The following is a 20231-nucleotide window of genomic DNA, read 5'->3' as shown; positions in this document are numbered from 1 at the left end:
AAAACCTTCCCTTTACGTGATGGTGTTTTTAATACTTGCCAGTAATAAAGGTCAGATTTTTTTGTCAGTACATTTAATGTGTGGAGGTTCTAATGATAAAGTGCAGTTGCTGTTGGGAGTCACATGGCTTAGAGTCCACCCCCCCCCCCCCCCCCCCCCCCCAACCTTGACACTGTTTGAACATGACAGTAAAAGGAAAATACAGGTGCAAAACTAAACCCTCCTCTGTAGCCCCCCTCCTGGTTTGATGGGGTATCCAGACCTAACATTCACCGTGGCAGTCCACATGTCCAGCCGCTGCCCCCCAGGAGCTACACCGCCACCAATAAGTAAACCTCTTTCAGACAGATGTGGATCAGGCTGCTCCGCTTCAGTCAATCCTGGTCCGTGGATCAGCCGGTGCAGCTGGGACGAACTGGGTTACACATTTACAGAAGTAACTAAGTACAATTACTGAAGTGCTGTGGCTTCTTCATTCACATCAGTACCACGGTATGCTGCTGTGCACTTCTACTCCACTACGTTTCTGTGATACACTGAGTCAGTGGTTATTTAGCATGTGTGGATGTGTCAGGTGAAGTCCTGTACGAGGCGGCTCAGCTCACGTTGGTTGTGAAATGAATCCTGACTCTTTTATTTTCTTCTACGAAGTGAAAATCATCTGCCGGGGCAGCAGAAACACGGCCTCAACACCCTTTCAAAGGAATTCAGCTTGTTTCAAGAATTCTCTCAAATGACCTTTTTTGTAATTCCAGTCGGCCTTTTTTTTCTCCCAGAAACTGTTTGATTTCAGTTCAGACTGGTTGAAATGTGCTGACTGCACTGCAGAGCACATTTTCAGACTGACAGAAAAGTCTTTGCAGGTGAAACACGTGAGAAAGTTGTTCAAGTGAGCTCCAACACTACTTCTGTACTGCAGGGTTATGAACTTTGTAATGGAGTATTTGTACTTGTTGTAGCACTACTTTTACTTCAGTAAGGGATCTGAGTACTTTGTGCAGCTCACTAGTATGTAGTTTTGTCATTAATACACCTGTTTAATAAAGTTTATTCATTAATTCTCTGTGAGATTACGTGGTTCATCTACATCTCTGTGTGCTCAGCCTTGTAACACCTGATTATGTGCTGGACACACGGGGGGGTCTAGTGCTCAGTGAGCCAGTTTCACAGAAGCAGTAGAGCGGTCGAAGTGTTTCTTTACTTTGACGGGACTCTACGAAGCCCTCGGATCTGGGAATCCCTGCAGTTAATGTCAAATAATTACAGCACTTGTCCAGGTTGATAGAGTGCTTGAGGCCGAGACAGCCAGACACCCACAGCGTGGACTGATCAGCAGGGGGGAGGGGTCCGGTCAGTGGATGACAGCAGGCCTGGTGCTGAACAGACTGAGGCTGAAGGGACTGGAGACAGAGACACAGACAGACAGACAGACAGACAGACAGGGAGGTATTAGCTTCATACTTGTCTCCACACCGTCCTGTCTATCTCCCGTCTAGTTTTGATCCACCAGGACCAAGTACCAAGAATTTGGACTCTCACCTCTTGATATGCATGGCGGAGGAGGAGGAGCTTCGCACCAGCTTCTTCGAAGAGGAGAAGGAGAGGGGGGCTTTAGAGGACTTCGGAGGTGGGAGGATGGAGCAGTGAGAGGCCTTGGACAGGTTTAACCTGAATGAGAGACACACAGTCAACCAACCAGCCACACTGGTGTTCTCCCGTCTTTGGATCTACGATGGAATTATGAGACGTCGTCAAACTATATGAACCAATAAGAATGACGAAGGCAGAACAAATGGGACACAGATTTTCCTGCAATGTAACCTAATTCTTATACTATTTACTGTCAGCACAAGCTCCACCGTGGGGATGCGGATGGCCTTCCTCTGAAGCCAAAGTTAACTAAAGTCATATCCCAGTTGTACCTTGAGGATGAGGAGGCTGATCGTGGCGGACGTTTTCCCTTCAGGGCTCTCAGTTTGTCTCCCTGAGTTACACCGCTGTCCAGGCAGTTATTCTACAAACACATGTACAGAGAGAGAGAGAGAGAGAGAGAGAGAGAGAGACAGAGAGAGAAAGACAGAGAGAGAGAGAGACAGAGAGAGAAAGACAGAGAGAGAGAGAGACAGAGAGAGAGAGACAGAGAGAGAGAGAGACAGAGAGAGAAAGACAGAGAGAGAGAGAGAGAGACAGAGAGAGAGAGAGAGAGACAGAGAGAGACAGAGAGAGAGAGAGAGAGAGACAGAGAGAGAGAGAGAGAGACAGAGAGAGACAGAGAGAGAGACAGAGAGAGAGACAGAGAGAGAGAGAGAGAGCATATTATCAGTGTCAATAACAGTAAGTTATTCAGACTGAGCGATGTGAAGGAAGATGTGAATTCAGTGTTGGGTTCACATAGATGAAAATAATATGAACCTGATCCAACCTTCTGATGACATCATCAGATTCTGATTCATCAAATCAGCCGATTGATCAGCTGCTTGTGGTCTGAAATACAATATAAGCACGTCACACCCCTCACCTCGTCCAAGCTGTATGATTTGTTGAGGGTGCTGTTGATTGCCAGGTCATCCATGCTGGACAGCAGGTGGGACATGACTTCCTGCCCCCCCCCCTCAGAGTCGGGGCTGTGAAGCTGTGGCTGCTGCAGCTGCTGCCGCCGACTCAGCCGCTGCTGAACCGCCTTCTGTTTGGAGCGATGGACGTCACCCTGGATCCACAGACTGTGCTGTTTCCTACACACACACACACACACACAGAATAGAATCATATCATAGTGCCGACAGCTGACTCTGATCAGTGTGTAGTTATTTGGTCATTAACCAAAGTATTGGACACTTTGAGGTTTTGACCTCATGCTGGTGCTTGAGGAAAGTCCTGAGATCAAAATGATTACAAGTCTTCCTCTGGGAACCATGACTGTGTTCACCGCCTGTTTTGGTCCTTGAAAATCAAACTTTTTAATACTTTGTTTGATTTTCAGAGAGGCTCTAAAGATGAAACTAAAACAGACGCTTGCTGTAGTGTTTAGCGAGCGTTACGCAGACAGGAGGAAACGGTCCACTGAATCCACTACTCCTCTAGTGAGTATTTAAAGGTGTTTATGCACTTAATCTAAACTATAACTGAGGCTGACAGGAATTTTGCTGTCATTTTTTATGTATGCTGTCATAAAGTGGATATTTCAACCTACTGGACTGATCCTCTCTGAACCATGACTGTCAGAACAAGTTCACTGACAACTCCAGCAAGAGCGGCCCAGAATTCTCTGTGAAGAGTTTGATCTGACCGGCTGTTTAAAGGGTCTTGAGATAACGTTTGCTATAAATCTGAGCTCCGTGAATAAAGACTGACAGCGTGGAGCCACAGCTGAGCCTCAAACTCACTCCTCTAAGAAGTTCTGCTGGGGGCCGATGATGGACCCGGGCCGGCAAATCCTGATCCAAGCGATGGCCTCGGCCGCGGTGAAGCGGAAGTGCTTCATCAGGTAGCAGCCAATCAGAGTGCCTGTCCGGCCCAGGCCAGCTGTGATTGGACGAGCGTTTGAAAAGAGAAGATGAGGTCAACTCTCTTCTGTCTGTATGACTTCCTGCTAGGTGCTATCGTCTTTGACTGTGACTGAAGCAATGAAAGCGCACACAGACGCAGTCCTACCTTTACAGTGCACAGCAACAGCTCCCTCCGTGCTTTCACACACGTGCAGGAAGCGCCTAATGATGAGGTCAGAGGGCGTGGTCCCATCCAGGAAGAAGAGGTCGTGGTGTTCAAATCCTGCATCCTCAAACCGCCTGCCTTCATACAACTTCCTGTTCAAACGGACCACGGATGTGACATTATTTTGGCGAAAGAATGCAAAATACGCCTCCGGTGCGTGGAGAGGATAACCTGGGGGGAGAATAGCAAAGATTTCTCAGCACTGAATGTAATAGGACTGATATAAAAGCCAATAATTCAGTGGGTAAGACCAGGGCCACATTTGCTCACAATAACCCCCCCCTCACATTTAAGCTGACTTCAAATGAATGAATTCGGGATGACCTTGGGAATCCTTTTGAAACGTGGCGTTTAGGTGGAATCTCACTCACCATTGTCTATCTTACTGCGAGGGTGAGGGCTGCTGAATGCCAGAATCCTCCCTGGAATGACCCAGTTCATATCTCCGTTCTCCACTCGCTGAAAGCACAGAGACAAGAAGCAGACGTGCTGTGAGGCCGAGGCCCATCCTAAAGATCACAACGGAGTACTTCACAGGGAAATATTCTTACCACTACGTCTTATTCAAGTGAAGGTGTTACATATAAAACCTACAATCATTTTCTACACGAGGCCCCACAGCTACAGTAACACTGTGTTACACTGTTAGCAAGCACTTGTTTTTCCTTTGCTCAGTTAGTTTATTTCATAATTGTCTCTCTTAACTGTGAGTGAGCTGCTGACTGTCATTAGTGTCTTTGTGTCCTCACCTCATAGTGTTCATATTCCTCCACATGGAAACTGTCAAAGTCAAAGAAACCATACTGGGATGCCTGAGGTGTTAAGGTAGAGAGAGACAGTGTGTAAAACCGGGTTGTATATTCTTCTGTAAATAACAGTGTTATTTTAGGTCTGCAAAGAATTATTTGACTGTCTTAAATAATTGATTGGTCTTAGAACAACTGAGACACACACACACACACACACACACACACACACACACACACACACACACACACACACACACACACACACACACAGAGCAACTGTTCATTTTCCAACTGTTTTCTTAATTTTAAGAATTTGTATTATTTTATTAACTGTATGTTTTGATGCTTTATTATATATTATTATAATCACATGACATTCGTGCCAATATACACATTGGGACAGAGAGACAGGGACAGACAGAGAAACAGACACAGAGTTGCTTTAAAACATGCACTGTGGCTGTGTGGTTGTCTCCTCATGGCTGCTGCTGGTGTTGTGTTTAAATGTTCAGAGTGACGCGAAGGAAGATGAATGATGACGATGGAGGATGAGAATGGAGATGAATGTGTAGGGGAAAAATATGTTAAGGTCTGATACCACAGGCTCACAAGAGGAGCCATAACAAGGTCCTGACAGGGCAAGCTGACCTAAGATAGGAGGGAACCAGCACACACACACACACTGTGCAGCAACAGAGGGACACATACACAAGTCACACAAAGGTCATCCAAGCTAGGAGCAGAACACCACACACACACACACAGTATGGCACACACATGTAATTCACTAGATTAACCATACACACACACACACAGTATGGCACACACATATAATTCACTAGATTAACCATACACACACACACACAGTATGGCACACACATATAATTCACTAGATTAACCATACACACACACACACACAGTATGGCACACACATATAATTCACTAGATTAACCATACACACACACATTGAGTAAATGACGCAGTATGAAGGTATAAAGGCCCTGATGGAATTGTTATTGGTATTGAAGCGCTTTGTGAAGCTGTGTTGTACCAAATACATTCCCAGAGGCTGCTGAAGCTGGTGTCCAGCTGGTTCCTCTGATTTTCCACAACAAAGGACAACTGATGAGGATGAAGGATGAGGATGAGGATGAATGATGATGATGATGAGGATGAAGGATGAGGATGAAGGATGAGGATGAGGATGAATGATGATGAGGATGAAGACGAATGATGAGGATGAAGGATGAGGATTACTGATGAGGATGAATGATGAGAAACTCCCCTGTTTTCTGAGCAGCAGGAGTGTGTGTGTGTGTGTGTGTGTGTGTGTGTGTGTGTGTGTGTGTGTGTGTGTGTACATAATGAAGTAGCCACAGAGGTCGGCTGGCTGTTACCTTGCGTATTCCCTGTAAGCAGTCGAGGACAGTGAGGTTGAAGGAGCACTCTCCCATTGCTGCATCCCTGTGGGACAAACACACACACACACACACACACACACACACACACACACACACACACACACACACACACACACACACACAAACTGATGCTGCTGTTGGGTTGGCTGGAGGTGTGATGAGAGCTTTGTTTTACACCAGCATATTCCACTATAACCAGAGCTGTGTGTGTGTGTGTGTGTGTGTGTAGGATAGCTACCTGAAGGGCAGGTATCCCGAGTTGTTTCCAGAGATCAGAGTCCTGTAGGCTTCCTCTGGGCTCCTCTTCAGATAGATGACCTGTGGGAACGAGGAGATCCTGTATGATGAACGAAGGACAGACGGACGGACAGACAGAGGGATGAACGGAGGGACAGACGGACGGGCGGAGATATTTACAGCGTAGGCACCGATGAGAACAGCAGCGTTGGCCCTCTTCTTCTGGTCGTAGCTGGTGTAGTGGACCAGTTTCTTCCGAGGCACGGTGAAGGACTGGAGCGGCAACAAAAAGCAGCATGTTAGTGGTCTCACCGTCCACACCTGACAGAGGGGGCAGACCCCCTCCCCCTGACAGGTTCACTGACAACATGGACACAGCATCAAATAGCCAGCATTAGTGTCACGAGGCTAGCATTGCAGGTGAGTGTGCAACATGTGCGACTTAATGCAGCCACGTCTCAGTTCTCCCCCAGGATTTGGTGATTTATGGAACTCTAACTTATTTCACATGCAGGAAGTCATGTGGGAACGAGAGGGGCTGTTTGTCAGCAACGTGTACAGAACAAACAGGAGCGGTGGAGGGACCAGACCTGATGTGGTTCTCTGCTTCATGAATCACTGCTGCAGATCGTCGGCCACTCGTCTTGTTTTTCAATAATATCATACTGCTAATCTTTTAGTCACACTCCTATTGTTAGTGCTGTAGTCACTGTTAGTATGTTGGTTACTGTTTGGGTTCTCTCTCCCCCCCCCTCTCTCTCATTGAGCCTGGTTCTGTTCCAGGTTTCTTCCTGTTAAAGGGGAGTTCTTCCTCCACTGTTTCCTAATATAATATCTGATGCTGCTCATGTGGGGATTCTTGAATCCTTAATATTGAATTCCTGAATCGTTGGGTCTCTCTCTAATTAAAGAGTTTGGTCTAGACCTGCTCTTTATGGGAAGAGTCTGGAGATAACGCTGTTATGAATTGGCGCTCTATAAATAAAGATTGATTGATTGACCTAGGGGTGAGAGGGGAGGGTGAGGGGTGAGGGAGATGCACACATTTGTTGCAGCCCTGACTCCGAGGCCTCCTGTAGAGCAGCGTTACGTGTGCGTGTGCTGCGCTGAGCTCTGCCTCCGTTACCTTGAGCTTCTTGTTGAGTTTGCAGCAGTATCTGTACAGCATGGCCAGGTTGAGGGGCCCGAAGTCTGCATAGAAACTGCAAGACACAGAGAAACAGGCGAGCGTGCCATTCACCGTACATCACCTCAACTATGTGAACGCTTTCATATGCACGTTGAAATATTTGCTTTTCTTCTCCGAAGTGGAGGAGGGACTCCACCTTCTTGTGTTCCTTTATGTAGAACAAAGCTTCTCAGTAATGTGTGTGTCTGAATCAAACATCAGGTTATTAATCCATATTCTTAACTGCAGCTGTTGCTGCCCTCATGCAGAACTTCATCCTCAGCAGGGGAAGTTGAGTTCACAGTATGTAAGACAGCACTTTGAGGCTTTGTTTCATTTCCTTTTCAAAAATGGTAAATTAGTTTGTGCGTTCTGATGTCAGTATTTCTACAGTCTGGCGTCCTGTGAACTGTTGCTAAGGCAACAAGTCCTTAAACCCACACCCGCCATGGACTAATGTTTTTTTTCTTAAAGGGATCATGAAAGAGTGTTATTATATCACGCTTTGAGTGACAGTGATAGCTTATTGAGAAATCATTGTGATCTGTTTGTGTAACTGAGTCTTCACAGTGATCAAATACACAGACACTGTGATCCAGCTGACTGTCAGTAGGCTGCAGGTCCAGGCTGCTGGACTTGTTGCTCTGACAACCGTTCCAGATGGACGTGGAAGTTTAAATCATCACCAGTGTGATCAGATATCCCGTGATACTCCTGCTCAGAAAACAACCCATGCTATGACCTCATCTCATGTGTTCCTGCCTGAGCCACACCTCTACCTCTGCTGGAACTTTTCCACAATGTAGAGGCAAGATGAAGCACTAACTGTGTGTCCGGAGGTGACTGAGCCCTCGCTGTCAACGCTCCCCAGCTTCCCCCTCCCACAAGAAATGAACACTTTGTTACTAACGTTTTTCTTTCACATATTCCATGTTTTTAGCACATAACAATAGACCCATGAATGGATACATACATGGGAACAATGTAGCAACTTGGACAAAGTCTTTTCACAGTGTATCCCCAGGTCAGTAGGTAGTCCATAGGTATGATAAGAGGACACCCAGTGCAGAGACACACAGACAATGGCAACCCCCCGTGTAGCTGCTCTGACTTAGCTGATTTTAAAAGTGAATCCCAGCAAAATCATGTTCAACAGAAGACGTCTGGCTCCATGAAGTCCCACTGAGATCTCATCCAGTGTGTGTGTCTGTGTTGGCGTTAAGGCTCAGGAAAAGCCAACTTATTCTTATTCCTTTTTCAGAGTTGATGTATTTTAGAAGAATTGAGCACATGTGCCGTCTTAGCGGAACCATGAGGTGAACTGAACTTATTCCTACAGTGTTTCTGTAACTCTAAAGCCTACCGGACTACTTAATGCGCTGGAACATGATGAAAGTCAGCCAGGACATGTAAGCTTTACAGAATGAAAGTACATTATTGTTCAGTGCCTCGCTGTCATTTTGGTTGACACTAAACTGTCATGTCAAACTATCTGCTGTGTTCATTAGATGTTGGAATGATGAAGCATCTGAATAGTGTCGTCCAGTGTTTGTCCTAAATCTCCCTCCACCTCCAGGGCACAGCCACTGAGCTCATCTTGACCTATATCTTACAGCGGGATCATAACCATGGCTGAATCAACTTGGCTAAATCCTGGAATACCAGACGGTGCCGTTCAGCCAGGTGACGGTGTCTCTGTTTGCCGACCTGACGGAGCTCGGGACATGACGGCACAAAGGGAGGAGGTTTGTGCTTTATGGAGAGTGAGGATTGGTGTGATAGTGGGAACACCCCCACTACCCCCCTCTACCGGTCGAGAACTCTGAAATCCTTCATCTAGCTGTCAATCTGGTCATTTTGGTTTTAGTTATGAAGTTAATTATTAATCATAATACCAAGTTGATAGTTTAGTATTTTATGAGACTGAATCAGTTAACTTGGCTCTTTTTCCTCGCTCATCAAGGTGGTGCCCCAATCGAGGTGGACTTTACACTAAATCCCTTATCTTTGATATTTATTAATCATTTCCTCCCCAGAAATGGTGCAAGCCCTCAGCACAGTAATTATGAAACTTATTATGGTGCCCATGTCAGGCACTGACACAGCTGTGGTGGACCTGATCACAGATAAGAATGAAAAGGCCCACCTGAAGAATGTATAGGGACTAAAGGTGGCTCTCCGTGTGCTTAGGTTTAGGTAACCTACTTGGAAAAGTCAAGACCTGCAGACGTGTGTGGTCAAAGCCGTGATGATGTTTCTCTAATTGCTAGCACTCTGTCTTTATCATGTGTTCTCTTGAGCTCGGTCATGATGAAGGTTCTACAGTAAGGAGCATACTGGCTTTATAATACGGGAATTCTGTTTGTCAATGTGCTCCAGCTGCTCCTCGGAGGCTTACCTCTCATATGTGAACTCCTCATCCGTGCTGAAGTAGTGTGTGGTGACCATGTTCTTTGGTTTGACCCGAAGAGTGGCAAAGTACAGTCGGTCTGTGGAGTTCAGCACACACACACACACACACACACACACACACACACACACACACACACACACACACACACACACACACAGATGCATTATTGATGGGTGCTGAGAGCTCAGGTGGATCACACACAGTTCTTCTTTCATGTCAGGGGCACGGAGCAGAAGATCAAATACCGTTTTTTTTTTTACCAAGAAAAACAGTGTCTTCACTAAGCCCAGGACTGTATAGAGCTCCAGGGTCTCTGGAACAGATCCCGCTTTGACACTTACATGCAGAGACTTTTTCATTCCAGCTTGTCTGTTTAACTGAGGCGTCACGAGAACACGTTCCTCACTTTAAACCACACCACCTGCTGCTCAGCCTGTTTCCATACTGCGTCACTCCAGCACTAACGCAGCTGAAGCCTTCAGTTACATTAGAGCGTCACCTGATTGGGAACCACTCTCTGATAATGTACCACTGTACAACATTAACATCCATCCATTCATCGTCTATACCGCTTATCCTTCAGGGTCAAGGGGGCCGCGAGCCAATCACCCTGGACTGGTCGCCTGAGACAGACATTAACAACACAAATTTAAAGTGACCAATTACCTGTGGGAGGAAGCCGTAGAGAACCCACACAAGCTTGGGGAGACATGGTGGCTTTTCAAAGAGCCCTGGGCATCCCATACACACCGAGCTGGAGCGGCCAAGAAAAGCACAGAGGGCTGTGTTTGTACTTCTGCTTTTGAAAAGCCTTTTCTTTGTTTATTTGTGGCGATACCGGATTTAAATGTTGGGTTACCCCCAAGCAAAGACATTCTCACCACAGGCAGACAGTAAACACCAGTATGATCATCTCATACGCATATGCGGCAAGAAACCCAACAACAGTCACAACCTGGCAACCTTCTTCTTAACGGCCTACAGACAAAATGGACGCCTTCATCCCAGTCTGCTTGAGTCCCATGGGTGCTTGGACAGCGACCACTGGATCACTGTCTGTGAAACTGAAGAACTCAGGAACATTTGAGCAGCTTTATGTGACTCACCTGTAGGTGCCTCCATGACATTCCTGTGATGTTCCCACACACACTCACTGTGAGCCTGTGCTTACTCAACAGGTTTTAACTGTGTACCACAGACAAAGTGTCTCTACATTCAGAATCGGATCTTTACCAGGACTGATGTGGGTTTATCAGTCATATGACATCACTCACTCTAACATGTCGTAAATTCGTGTGTAACTTACCTTTAATAAATTCGGACGCACCCGACAGGTCAGATTCCTCTGCCATCTGACTCGTGACAAGAGCTTCCTGAGAAAAGAGAGAGTGCTCTGCTCCAGTCGGGGTTATCTGTTATGAGGCTGCCTGAGACGCGTCCAGAAAATCACCAGTTCTCCGTGAAATGTCATGATACCAGGTCCACGGCTCAGCTTCCACAAGCATGTCATTACTCCCACTGAGGCCAACAGAACTCTTTTCCCGACAGGCTGTTGCGCCGCAGGGCCACGTTCACGGCTGCGCAGGCGCTCCGCGCGCGTAAAAGCTCTCCAAAGTCAAATGAAACTGCAGCCGCACACCCCCCGCTCCCCTCTCCCCCAAAACACCTTCAGCGACTCAGTTGTACGCGGATCCTGTCCCACTTAGGATTCAGCACCCCCTCCCCTCCCCTACGTCTCAATTTAAACAGAATAATAAAAACGCCGGGCACGCGCCAAGCTGCCCAGAGTCGGAGCGAGCAGGTCTAATCTGCTGCTCTGCACATGCTCGGTCAGTGGCTGCACACACACACACACACACACACACACACACACACACACACACACACAGGCTGGTATGGCCTGATGGAGGCACGGACAGTACCTGGAATGTACTCCTGCTGTAATCCCTGATTCCTGTAATGTACCTTTACATAATATATTGTGGTTATCCTGTTTTTCTTTCCAGTTATTCTGTATTTGAACACAGTCCTTCTCCTGCATTGTGAATATAGATTTGCTCTAATAAGATGTCCTGCAGGGCATGGAGTACCATGGTCTCCCACTGCAGATGGCCCGAGGCCTGGAGTGTTCTCCTGTCACCAAAGGGTGCCGGGCCCCGCTCGGGCGCCAAGTGTCTGAGCTGTGACTGGACCACACACGAGGTGTTTGGATGCTAATTAAACACAGGTCACTCATTTGTAGACTCACTAATCCTCATGAATATTTGTCCAGACATTCGTGGTCCCCAGAGGATGAATTCTGCCTCTCGCTCCACCAGCAGACTGACTTCTTTACCTTTCAGTGAAAAGTATCCACATCAGTCTGGTGGACTGCATGTGGTCAGTGCTCATGGTTTGGTTCAGGGTTCATGGCCGAGTTACTCCACAGGACTGACTGTGTTAAGTAATGTGTTACCAAGGCGACCTGGAGAGGACATGTGCCCGGGTGGGGCCAGCCAGCACCAGGGAGAGGTCCCACGAGGGGATCGTCCCACCCCAGACCCCGGCCGTTTACCCGTGAGCTGCTGGTAGGTCTGGGCCGGTGTTTAACCTGCACTTTGGCTCCAGTGAACAGGTGAGGTACTTTTTAACCAGCTGCAGACACACACAGTGAAGGTCACAGATAAACAACCCTTTACCACTTCCCTTCATTCAGTCTCCAGCTCTCCGTCAGCTGGTGTCAAAGGTGACAGGAAACAGCAAATCCTGATGAGACTCTGAGAAGCAGGAGGCTCACTGACACTGGAGTGCTGCCCTCATGCTTGGTGCAGCTGCTTTAAATCATAATTACATTTACATTTGGATTATATTTAGAAGACAACTTGTCTGATGCTGTATTTGGAGGAGGTGTTCGTTGTGCCCAGAGGCTGAATGTTACACACACACACTTCATTCATCACATTCATGATTTGTGGTCCCAGAAACTTATGAGGTTGCCATGGTTTCCAGCACAGGCTGTAAAACAACACCATGTAGATAAGGTGTGTGCTTGTGTGGCCCTGGAAGTATCCCGTCTTTCACACCAAGTCAAATACAAGTTGTCAGCGCACTGAAAATGATTTCACTGCCGTTCCACCGTCATTTCCCCATGTTTTCTAACATATATCTAGCTACATATATCTGTCTAGCCTACTGCAGGTCCCCGTGTACAGGATGCAGTCCTATTCCTGGTCTTAGCTTCATCTGCTCCAGTTAGCCAATTAGACATAAGATTAACAGGAGGTGGGTGCGAGCAGGGTCAGCTGTGAGGACAGCTGCATCAGGAACATGAACGGAAACACCAGAGGAAAGAGAGCAGCCAATCATCCTGGTGCTCAGCATGTGTTACACCAGTGTCAGTGTACTACAGACGCACGCAATGTCAGGGTCATCGCGCTCAGACTCTCAAGGTGCCGCGGTGGCTCGCCTGGTAGCGCGGTGGCCTGGGGTCAACTCCAGCCTGTGGCCCTTTGCTGCATGTCTTCCTCTGTCTCACCCGTTTCCTGTCTCTCTTCACTGTCACCGTCCAGTAAAGCTGTAAAGGCAAAAAAAAATCTTGAATAAATAATTCACAGCCTCACCTGGGCCACACTCCACGCTCTCTGTTTAAACTCTCATCCTCATGAGATGACACGGCTGCTGTCAGACGCTGTGATATGAACGTGCCAATGGTGGAAATACATTTGTGCTTCACCAAATACCCTCAAACATTCTCGCCCTTGGGCCACAAATGGCAGTATGAACTTTGAGAATCACAAATCAAAAGAAGAGATTGGATGCAGCTTTTTACTGGATCCTTACAAACCAAACTCAATTGTGACATGTCAACCTGTGTGAGCTGTGGCCGTTTTATGTCGCCTGTTAGGCTACATATTCACTTAATCCTCACACACATCAGCCCTGGCAGCGGAAGCTCAAACCACGGCTGATAATATCTAGTGTTTTACAGCGCAGTATTACACCACTGAAACTGAATGGTAAGAGAGGAAGAAGCCATGTACAGTCCCGGCTGTCACAGCCTCATTCGGACATCTTTAAACAGCAGCTAAGTACTCGTGGCGGTGTTGGCACAGGTTTCATTCATCAGAATGTTGGCTTGACCTTTAATCGTATTTCACTTGATGAGATTACCACATTTTTTAATGAAAAATCTTTCAAACGTATCAGCTGCCAAATAAATGGAATGTGAGACTTTGGTTCGTTGGTGCTGAAGCAGCCTGGGTAGCGCAGAGAGGACGGAGGGAGAGGAGGAGAGGAAGAGGGAGTAGAAAGATGAAAAGACAGGACATGGGAGAGAGAGAGAGAGAGAGAGAGAGAAACGCTAGCTGCTCCAGCCCCTGACCATCTGATCCCTGTGTTCGGTGATGCAACACATCACACAGTGACGCTACCCTGAAGTGTCTGAACTCGCGGATGAGCTGAGAATAGACAGAAAACAACTTGAATACAATATTCCAATGGAGCTTGTTACCAGTCAACTCACTTATTTGCATGTGTGCAAAACATGCGAACATCACAACGAACTCATGTTTCATTGTTTTTATTCATTTCAAGTCCAGCTTTCCCTCCTCAGAGTCCCTCAGCTCATGAAGACAGCCGCTTGTCTGAGCAGAAGTCCCTCTGTGGACCTGAGCCACTAACCTGACACCTCCCTCTCTGACAAGGTGCGTTGGACACCTGGATGTCAGGCGAGTCTGGAGACATGAGCCCACTGGAGAACCTGAACACAGACAGACTCTGGGACAAAAAGCCTCCCCCTAAGTTCGTGACCTGGGGACAGATGTTGATGAAGGGACTCCACAACCAGTAAATCGAGCAGTAGCAACGAGACACTGGCTGGGCAGGATGGTGTCAGGTCCAGAGGATTCCCCCTCCTTGAGATACTGGTGTGACAGGGCATTGGGCTTTCTTGGAACCTGGACGGTAGGAGAGGGTGAAGTTGAAACGTGAGAGGAAAAGTGCCCATTTTGCTCGTCTGGACTTGAGACTCTAGGTTTTTATGATCTGTCCAAACCAGGAATGGTTTCTCTGCCCCCTCCAACCAGTGTCTCCAATCCTTCAAAGCCATCTTGACCGCCTGCAGCTAATGATTGCCAAGGTCATAATTTCTCTGTGGGAGACAGATGGTGAGAGTAAAAGGTACAGGGATGCAGCTTGTTATCTTAAGGGGAGATGAATGGCAAACGATAACGGTTCTTGACAGTAATGTCATTGAGACCTTGGTAGTCTATGCAAAGATGAGGGAAATGGTCCTTCTCCACAAAAAAGGAGAACCCAGCACCAGCTGGAGAGGAGGATGGCCAAATAACGCCTGCAGACAAAGCTTCACTAATGTACTTGCTCAAAGCCTCCATTTCAGCAGGTGTCAGAGATATTAGAGATATTTGATGGGGACGTTCCAGGCAGCAGATCAATGGCACAGTCGTATGGCTGGTGTGGTGGAAGAGTGGTGCACGAGACTTGCCGAACACAGGTTTAAGGTCCAGATAACTGCTCCGGAGGCTCCACCACATCACCTGGTGGCAAAGCTGACACAAGACACTGCGGCAAACAGGAGGTGCTCCACCCCAGAATGGTTTCAGAGGCCCAGTCAATATGGGGGTTGTGTTTGACCATCCCGGGATAGCTCAAAATAATTGGAGCTTGAGGTGCAAAGAGATCTTTTCGTAGTGACTGCCAGAAAATAGGAGTGGAACAGATTCAGTGAAATATTTTATTGCCTGCATGAGTCTGGTCCACCTACATAGGTTCAAGATCTGAGGGACTTGGAGATGGCTCTGCTGCTGGTGATCTGCAGGGAGACACCTGAGGGTGTCTGGCTCGTCTCTCTCTTTGCCTCTGTGTCAGTCTGGCATCAACACGGATGGCTGGGTCACTGAATGAGTTTAGTGTGGCAGGTAGTTCATGGGTAGCTAGCTCATCCTTTATACTTTTGTTAGCTTTCCACACTGCACTTCTCAACTCCCATGCTCTCCCATCCAATAGAGTGATGACATATCGACTTGGGAGCGAATATTATGATAAAAATGAACAGCAAAGGTAGGCTCACTGCCGTATCGACTGGGAGGAAGCAGACGAGGTTCATGTCTGGGCTGCGGCATCTGCGGGACAAGTAACAGCGAAAATAAAGAAGCTGTCTGACCGGATGGAACCACGGCCAGGTTTCGCCAGGTGGTCAACCACGTTAGCAAGTACTTGCAATTTCTGTGTCACTGTGGTCATCTATTGGGTCAATACTGTGGTCAATTCCTGGCCAGATCATACTGTCATACTGTCGCAGCTCAGAAAACCCAAACACAGAATCACAGGGCAGAGGCAGGCTTAAGGGAACACAGAGATTTTATGTGAGGATAAAGCAGGGTAATGCAGTCAAAAAAACAACAACCAGGCAGAGGTATAAAAACATCAGGCAGAGATACAAGTCAGTTAAGAGGCCTCTGAGCACCTAATGTGAACACTGCTGGGTCTTAGTGGCCACTTAGCTGCATCATGGACACTGTGGCTGCTGTTGAAACGCTGTCTGGCTGCAGCATATGGTTGGAACAGTGCAGCATCACATGACAGTGGGCTCTAATTGGCTGTTTCACATGAGGTAAAGTGAAGTTTTTCTCATCGAGTCTGAAACACCTAAGGTGGAGACAGACGGATCAGTGGGTGCTGCCACATGCAGCAGAATGCTGATGGAGCAGAGTTTTGCCTTTAACGACTCCAGCTCTCTCAAAGTGTGCGTAGGGACTGTCTGCTGTCTGAACATAGAGACAGACAGCAGCCAGTTTACATCCAAGCAGCCTGGTTAGGAAAGGTGAGCCGGCCTAATCTGGCCCCGTTAATCCTCAGTAATGATCGCTCTACATTTAGTCTTGCTGGAAGTCATGTCGGTTAGCTCACTGTTTCATAAAGGTTCAGGCTGTGATCCAAAATCCTCTTTACAGCAGTCTTTTATCCACAAAAATAGTATAACTAACACACACACACACGATGTAATCTGACATTGTCTTTTTATCCAGTGCTCAAAAGTGTGTCACGTTAATCCTTCAGAATCAGGCAGAAAAGACTGAGAGAGCCATACTGTATAGAAACTATGGAGGCAGCTGTGTGACATGTGATCGCGCTTTCCTCTTCAGGGACCCTGTTAATGGTGACAGTCTGTCCACAGAAAGACACACCGAGGCATTCAATGTGCCTCGTGTGGAGCTTCAGACAGAGAGTTAGTCAATAATCATTAACCAGGAGCAGCAGCAATAAGAAATTGAAATCCTCTCCTGAACAATCCCGTAATTTTGTTTAAAGGTATCTGTAGGTTTTCCTAAAATGAGCTAAAACAAACCTTTTCAAGTTTCAATGCAAATATAATTCTGTTGTGCAGTTATATGCAAATGAGCTGGAGACATCATTCAAAAGTAAATGTCACATGTTGTAGTTGCCAGGAGTGCCGCATGTCTGTATGTAGTGTATGTGCATATGTACGTATGTCTGTACGTATGTCTGTCTGTCTGTATGACTGTATGTAGTGTCAACTGACCCCTGATTAACCAATGACAGTTCACTGTTATTCAGTGTATTTGAAGAGAAATAACAGGGGACTTTAAACTCATAGAAATGGTTCTTGGTCAGAACAATATTCAGGTTGATCAGGTTTTGTTCCTTTAGTACATATGCAAAAGTAAAAGTCTAAAACTTTGAAATGTGTGGTGCAGAGAAAGAGAGAGACTGTGCTCCTGTAGGTGTGTAAACCACCTGTAAAAAGACGAATCCTCCAGTCAGTTCATTCAGCTGATGCCGTGGGTTTCTTCCAGGACTAGAATATGCTTTAGTATGCTGAGGCAGCAGTCTAAGCATTTAGTCATTTATTTAGCTGTATGTTCCATTCAGGTCGAACAGCAGTGCTGAGAGCAGAGGTGTGTGTGTGTGTGTGTGTGCCTGTCAGTGTGTAACACGAGAGGAGTGACCGCACCGTGTGTGTGGTGTGGTCAGTTGGCCTGCGGATGGCACTGCAGGCTCACACTCACCCAGACCTCCGAGGCTCTCCATCATCCCAGAGGCTCCGCACGCTGGCGGCACACACCACCAGCAGTGAAGCCCCACCCATCTCCCCTCACACACCTGTCTTCCACCTTGGCCACGTTATGGAGCCTGGAGATAGGGAGGGAGGCTGTGGGATTGGGGATAGAAAGCAGATAAAATAAAGAAGAAAGAAGTGTTTATTTTAACACGTACAGCATCTTGTTCATGTCTTGTCATGTCATGTCCAGGCAATCCATCCAGCTGCATTGAGAGCTTGAGCAAAGCCTGGGGGAGGAGGGATGTCCCGTCTGATCCCTCTCCCTCTATGACCAAGAACTTTTTAGCCTGCACTCGTGGATGCTAAATTTCACCACTGACACTGGACTGGGTTTTATTAGTAATTTTGACTACTTCTGCACCAAGTGAGAGCTTCTGTAAAATTGACGAGTCACATCTTAAAAGGAAAAGAATGGGAAAAGTGATTTTTTATTGCTTTTAGCCTTAACTGATGGTTTCCCCAGCAAGATCCTTCCCAGCACCCTGGCTCTGTCTATTACAGCCACGTTAAAGACAGCACGGGTCCTGCTGGTGCTGGTGCTGGTGCTGGTGCTGGTGCTGGTGCTGGTGCTGTTCCCCTCTTTCACTCCTTCATTCCTGTTAGCATCACTGAAAGACTGTGTGCATCTCTGCTGCTGCTCACTCCTGTTTGTTAAATGTAAGGTCCCCTGCTAACGAGTCTATTATCTGCCGGGATTTCATCACGACCAGTAACGTTGACTTCCTTATTAGCACAGAGTCCTGGTTAAACCCTGATGACTGTGCCCCTCACTGAATCACCACCCATCCAGTCATTTATTTTTCCTCCAGCCAAGAATGTCAGGCTGAGGGGGCGGCACACAGAAATGATTGTAGCTGTTCTCCAGTCTCACTTGGCTGCTTTCCACCTTTCAAACTCTTAGCTTTCTTTAAAAAAAACCAAAACAAATCACTCACGTTGTGCGTTTTCATTTTCATTTACAGAAATGCTGGTGACCAGTCCAGGGTGGACCCCACCTCCCACCCAATGACGGCTGGGATTGGCTCCAGCCCCCCACCCATGGCCTTTAAAGATAAGCGATGTAGACAGTGGATGGATGAACAGGTCTTTTTCAGTAATGCTTGGGGATGACGCCTCCTTCTGTGCTCCACTCTTTTGTGGGGTCCCCCAGGGATCTATTATATAACTAATAAAACAGCAAAGAGCAGCTAACAGACAAGACAGAAAGTAAGCAGACCTGTTGGGATGCAATGTCTTGTTAAAACATCAGGGGGAGTACTAACTCTGAGCATCAACACCCCCTAAAGATGGGGCTGAGTGACCTGGTCCCATGTAGTGAGCAGCAAGGTACCTCGAAACGGGACATCTGACAACATAACAAAGAGTTCATGAGAGTGGTGATTTGGTGAGGACGTGGTAGCACCGAAGTGTGTTCAGAGGACAGACAGGGCTGCTGTCCTCTGTCCTCTGTCCTCTGGATGTGAGGCTGCAGGTTCGTGGCCAGAGACCTTAGGACCAGTCAGATCCAGTCAGGGTCAGTGTGCTTTGGGACTGGACAGGAGGCCAAGAAGTTACAGGCTGCGAACCAGGTGACTCGTGAGCACAGACAGAAAGTCCTCTAGACTTTCCTTTTCTACAACTCAAAATGTTTTAAATGTGTTAGGCTGTGATCCCATTCAGCTGACGGCATCAGCCTTTTCCTCCAGGACATTTGCATTATTCTCTGCTACATGTGCAGAGTCTTCGTGATGAAGAACGTCCCAGTGGTCAGATCCCCGTGTCCATGCCTGTTTCTGTGGGGTCGAGTTTCTCACACAGACTCACAGACACAGACTCAGCAGATACAGACTCCATGACAGACAGCCATGATGGAAACTTTACAGCATACACTGACGTCATCACCCCCACAGAGGTGGCTGGAGACGTCACATGTGTGGCATTCGCGTGTCATCTGAACACTCGGGAAAGACACACTTGATTCACTCAGCAGAGTTCGGTGGAGACATTGTTAAAAAGATCAAATTCAGAAAGATTCTCAGAGACGCAGGGCTGAGCACGATATTATAAATGCACAGGTCCGCTATCCGTAGCATCCGTAATATTATATCATTACTGTTCAAATTAAAATCAAGTGAATGTTGCAAATGTAACGACAGACACGATGCCCCCACTGTGAGGCTGCTGCAAGGCTTTTTGACAGAGGAAAGGTCCAGTATCGAGATCGAAATGATTTTGTCAAAGCACAAACACAAGGAGGGATGGAGGAGCAAAACACCCTCTGTTGATGAACATCTAGAAAAAGAGACTGAAATGACAGTAGCTGCTGCCCTGGGGCTGGGGCTCCGGCTGCAAACCCCTCCCCTGCCCGTGACCCTGTCTGCTCACTGCCCCACCGTGGAGGTTAAAACCCCCCAGTGTGCCCGTCCTGCTTGTATACGCCACACCTCGCTCCAGCAGCGCATTCATGTGCGCT

General features: G+C 47.3%; 1 protein-coding gene across 1 annotated transcript; it reads right to left on the bottom strand.

The window, feature by feature from the left end:
- Positions 1–1337: 1337 nt before the first annotated feature.
- Positions 1338–11051, bottom strand: LOC139214454 (dual specificity protein phosphatase CDC14AB-like). Its single transcript, XM_070845316.1, has 14 exons — positions 11006–11051; positions 9685–9775; positions 7245–7320; positions 6299–6391; positions 6120–6199; positions 5858–5924; positions 4461–4523; positions 4083–4170; positions 3652–3882; positions 3384–3522; positions 2519–2732; positions 1923–2014; positions 1540–1668; positions 1338–1400 (listed from the first exon to the last, which is right to left on the bottom strand). The coding sequence occupies exons 1-14, from the start codon at positions 11049–11051 to the stop codon at positions 1352–1354; spliced, it is 1458 nt and encodes a 485-aa protein (XP_070701417.1). The 3' UTR covers positions 1338–1351.
- Positions 11052–20231: the final 9180 nt, after the last annotated feature.

This window comes from Pempheris klunzingeri, chromosome 15, assembly GCF_042242105.1.
Source record: "Pempheris klunzingeri isolate RE-2024b chromosome 15, fPemKlu1.hap1, whole genome shotgun sequence".
Classification (NCBI taxonomy): domain Eukaryota; kingdom Metazoa; phylum Chordata; class Actinopteri; order Acropomatiformes; family Pempheridae; genus Pempheris; species Pempheris klunzingeri.
This window is presented reverse-complemented; position numbering and strand designations above follow the sequence as displayed.

Coding starts and splice junctions, on each gene's coding strand:
- LOC139214454 (XM_070845316.1), bottom strand. CDS start 11,051: ATGGCAGAGGAATCTGACCTGTCGGGTGCGTCCGAATTTATTAAAG. Junction 7,321..9,684: donor GAGGAGTTCACATATGAGAG/GTAAGCCTCCGA, acceptor TGTGTCTTGCAG/TTTCTATGCAGACTTCGGGC. Junction 4,171..4,460: donor AGGAATATGAACACTATGAG/GTGAGGACACAA, acceptor CTGTGCTTTCAG/CGAGTGGAGAACGGAGATAT.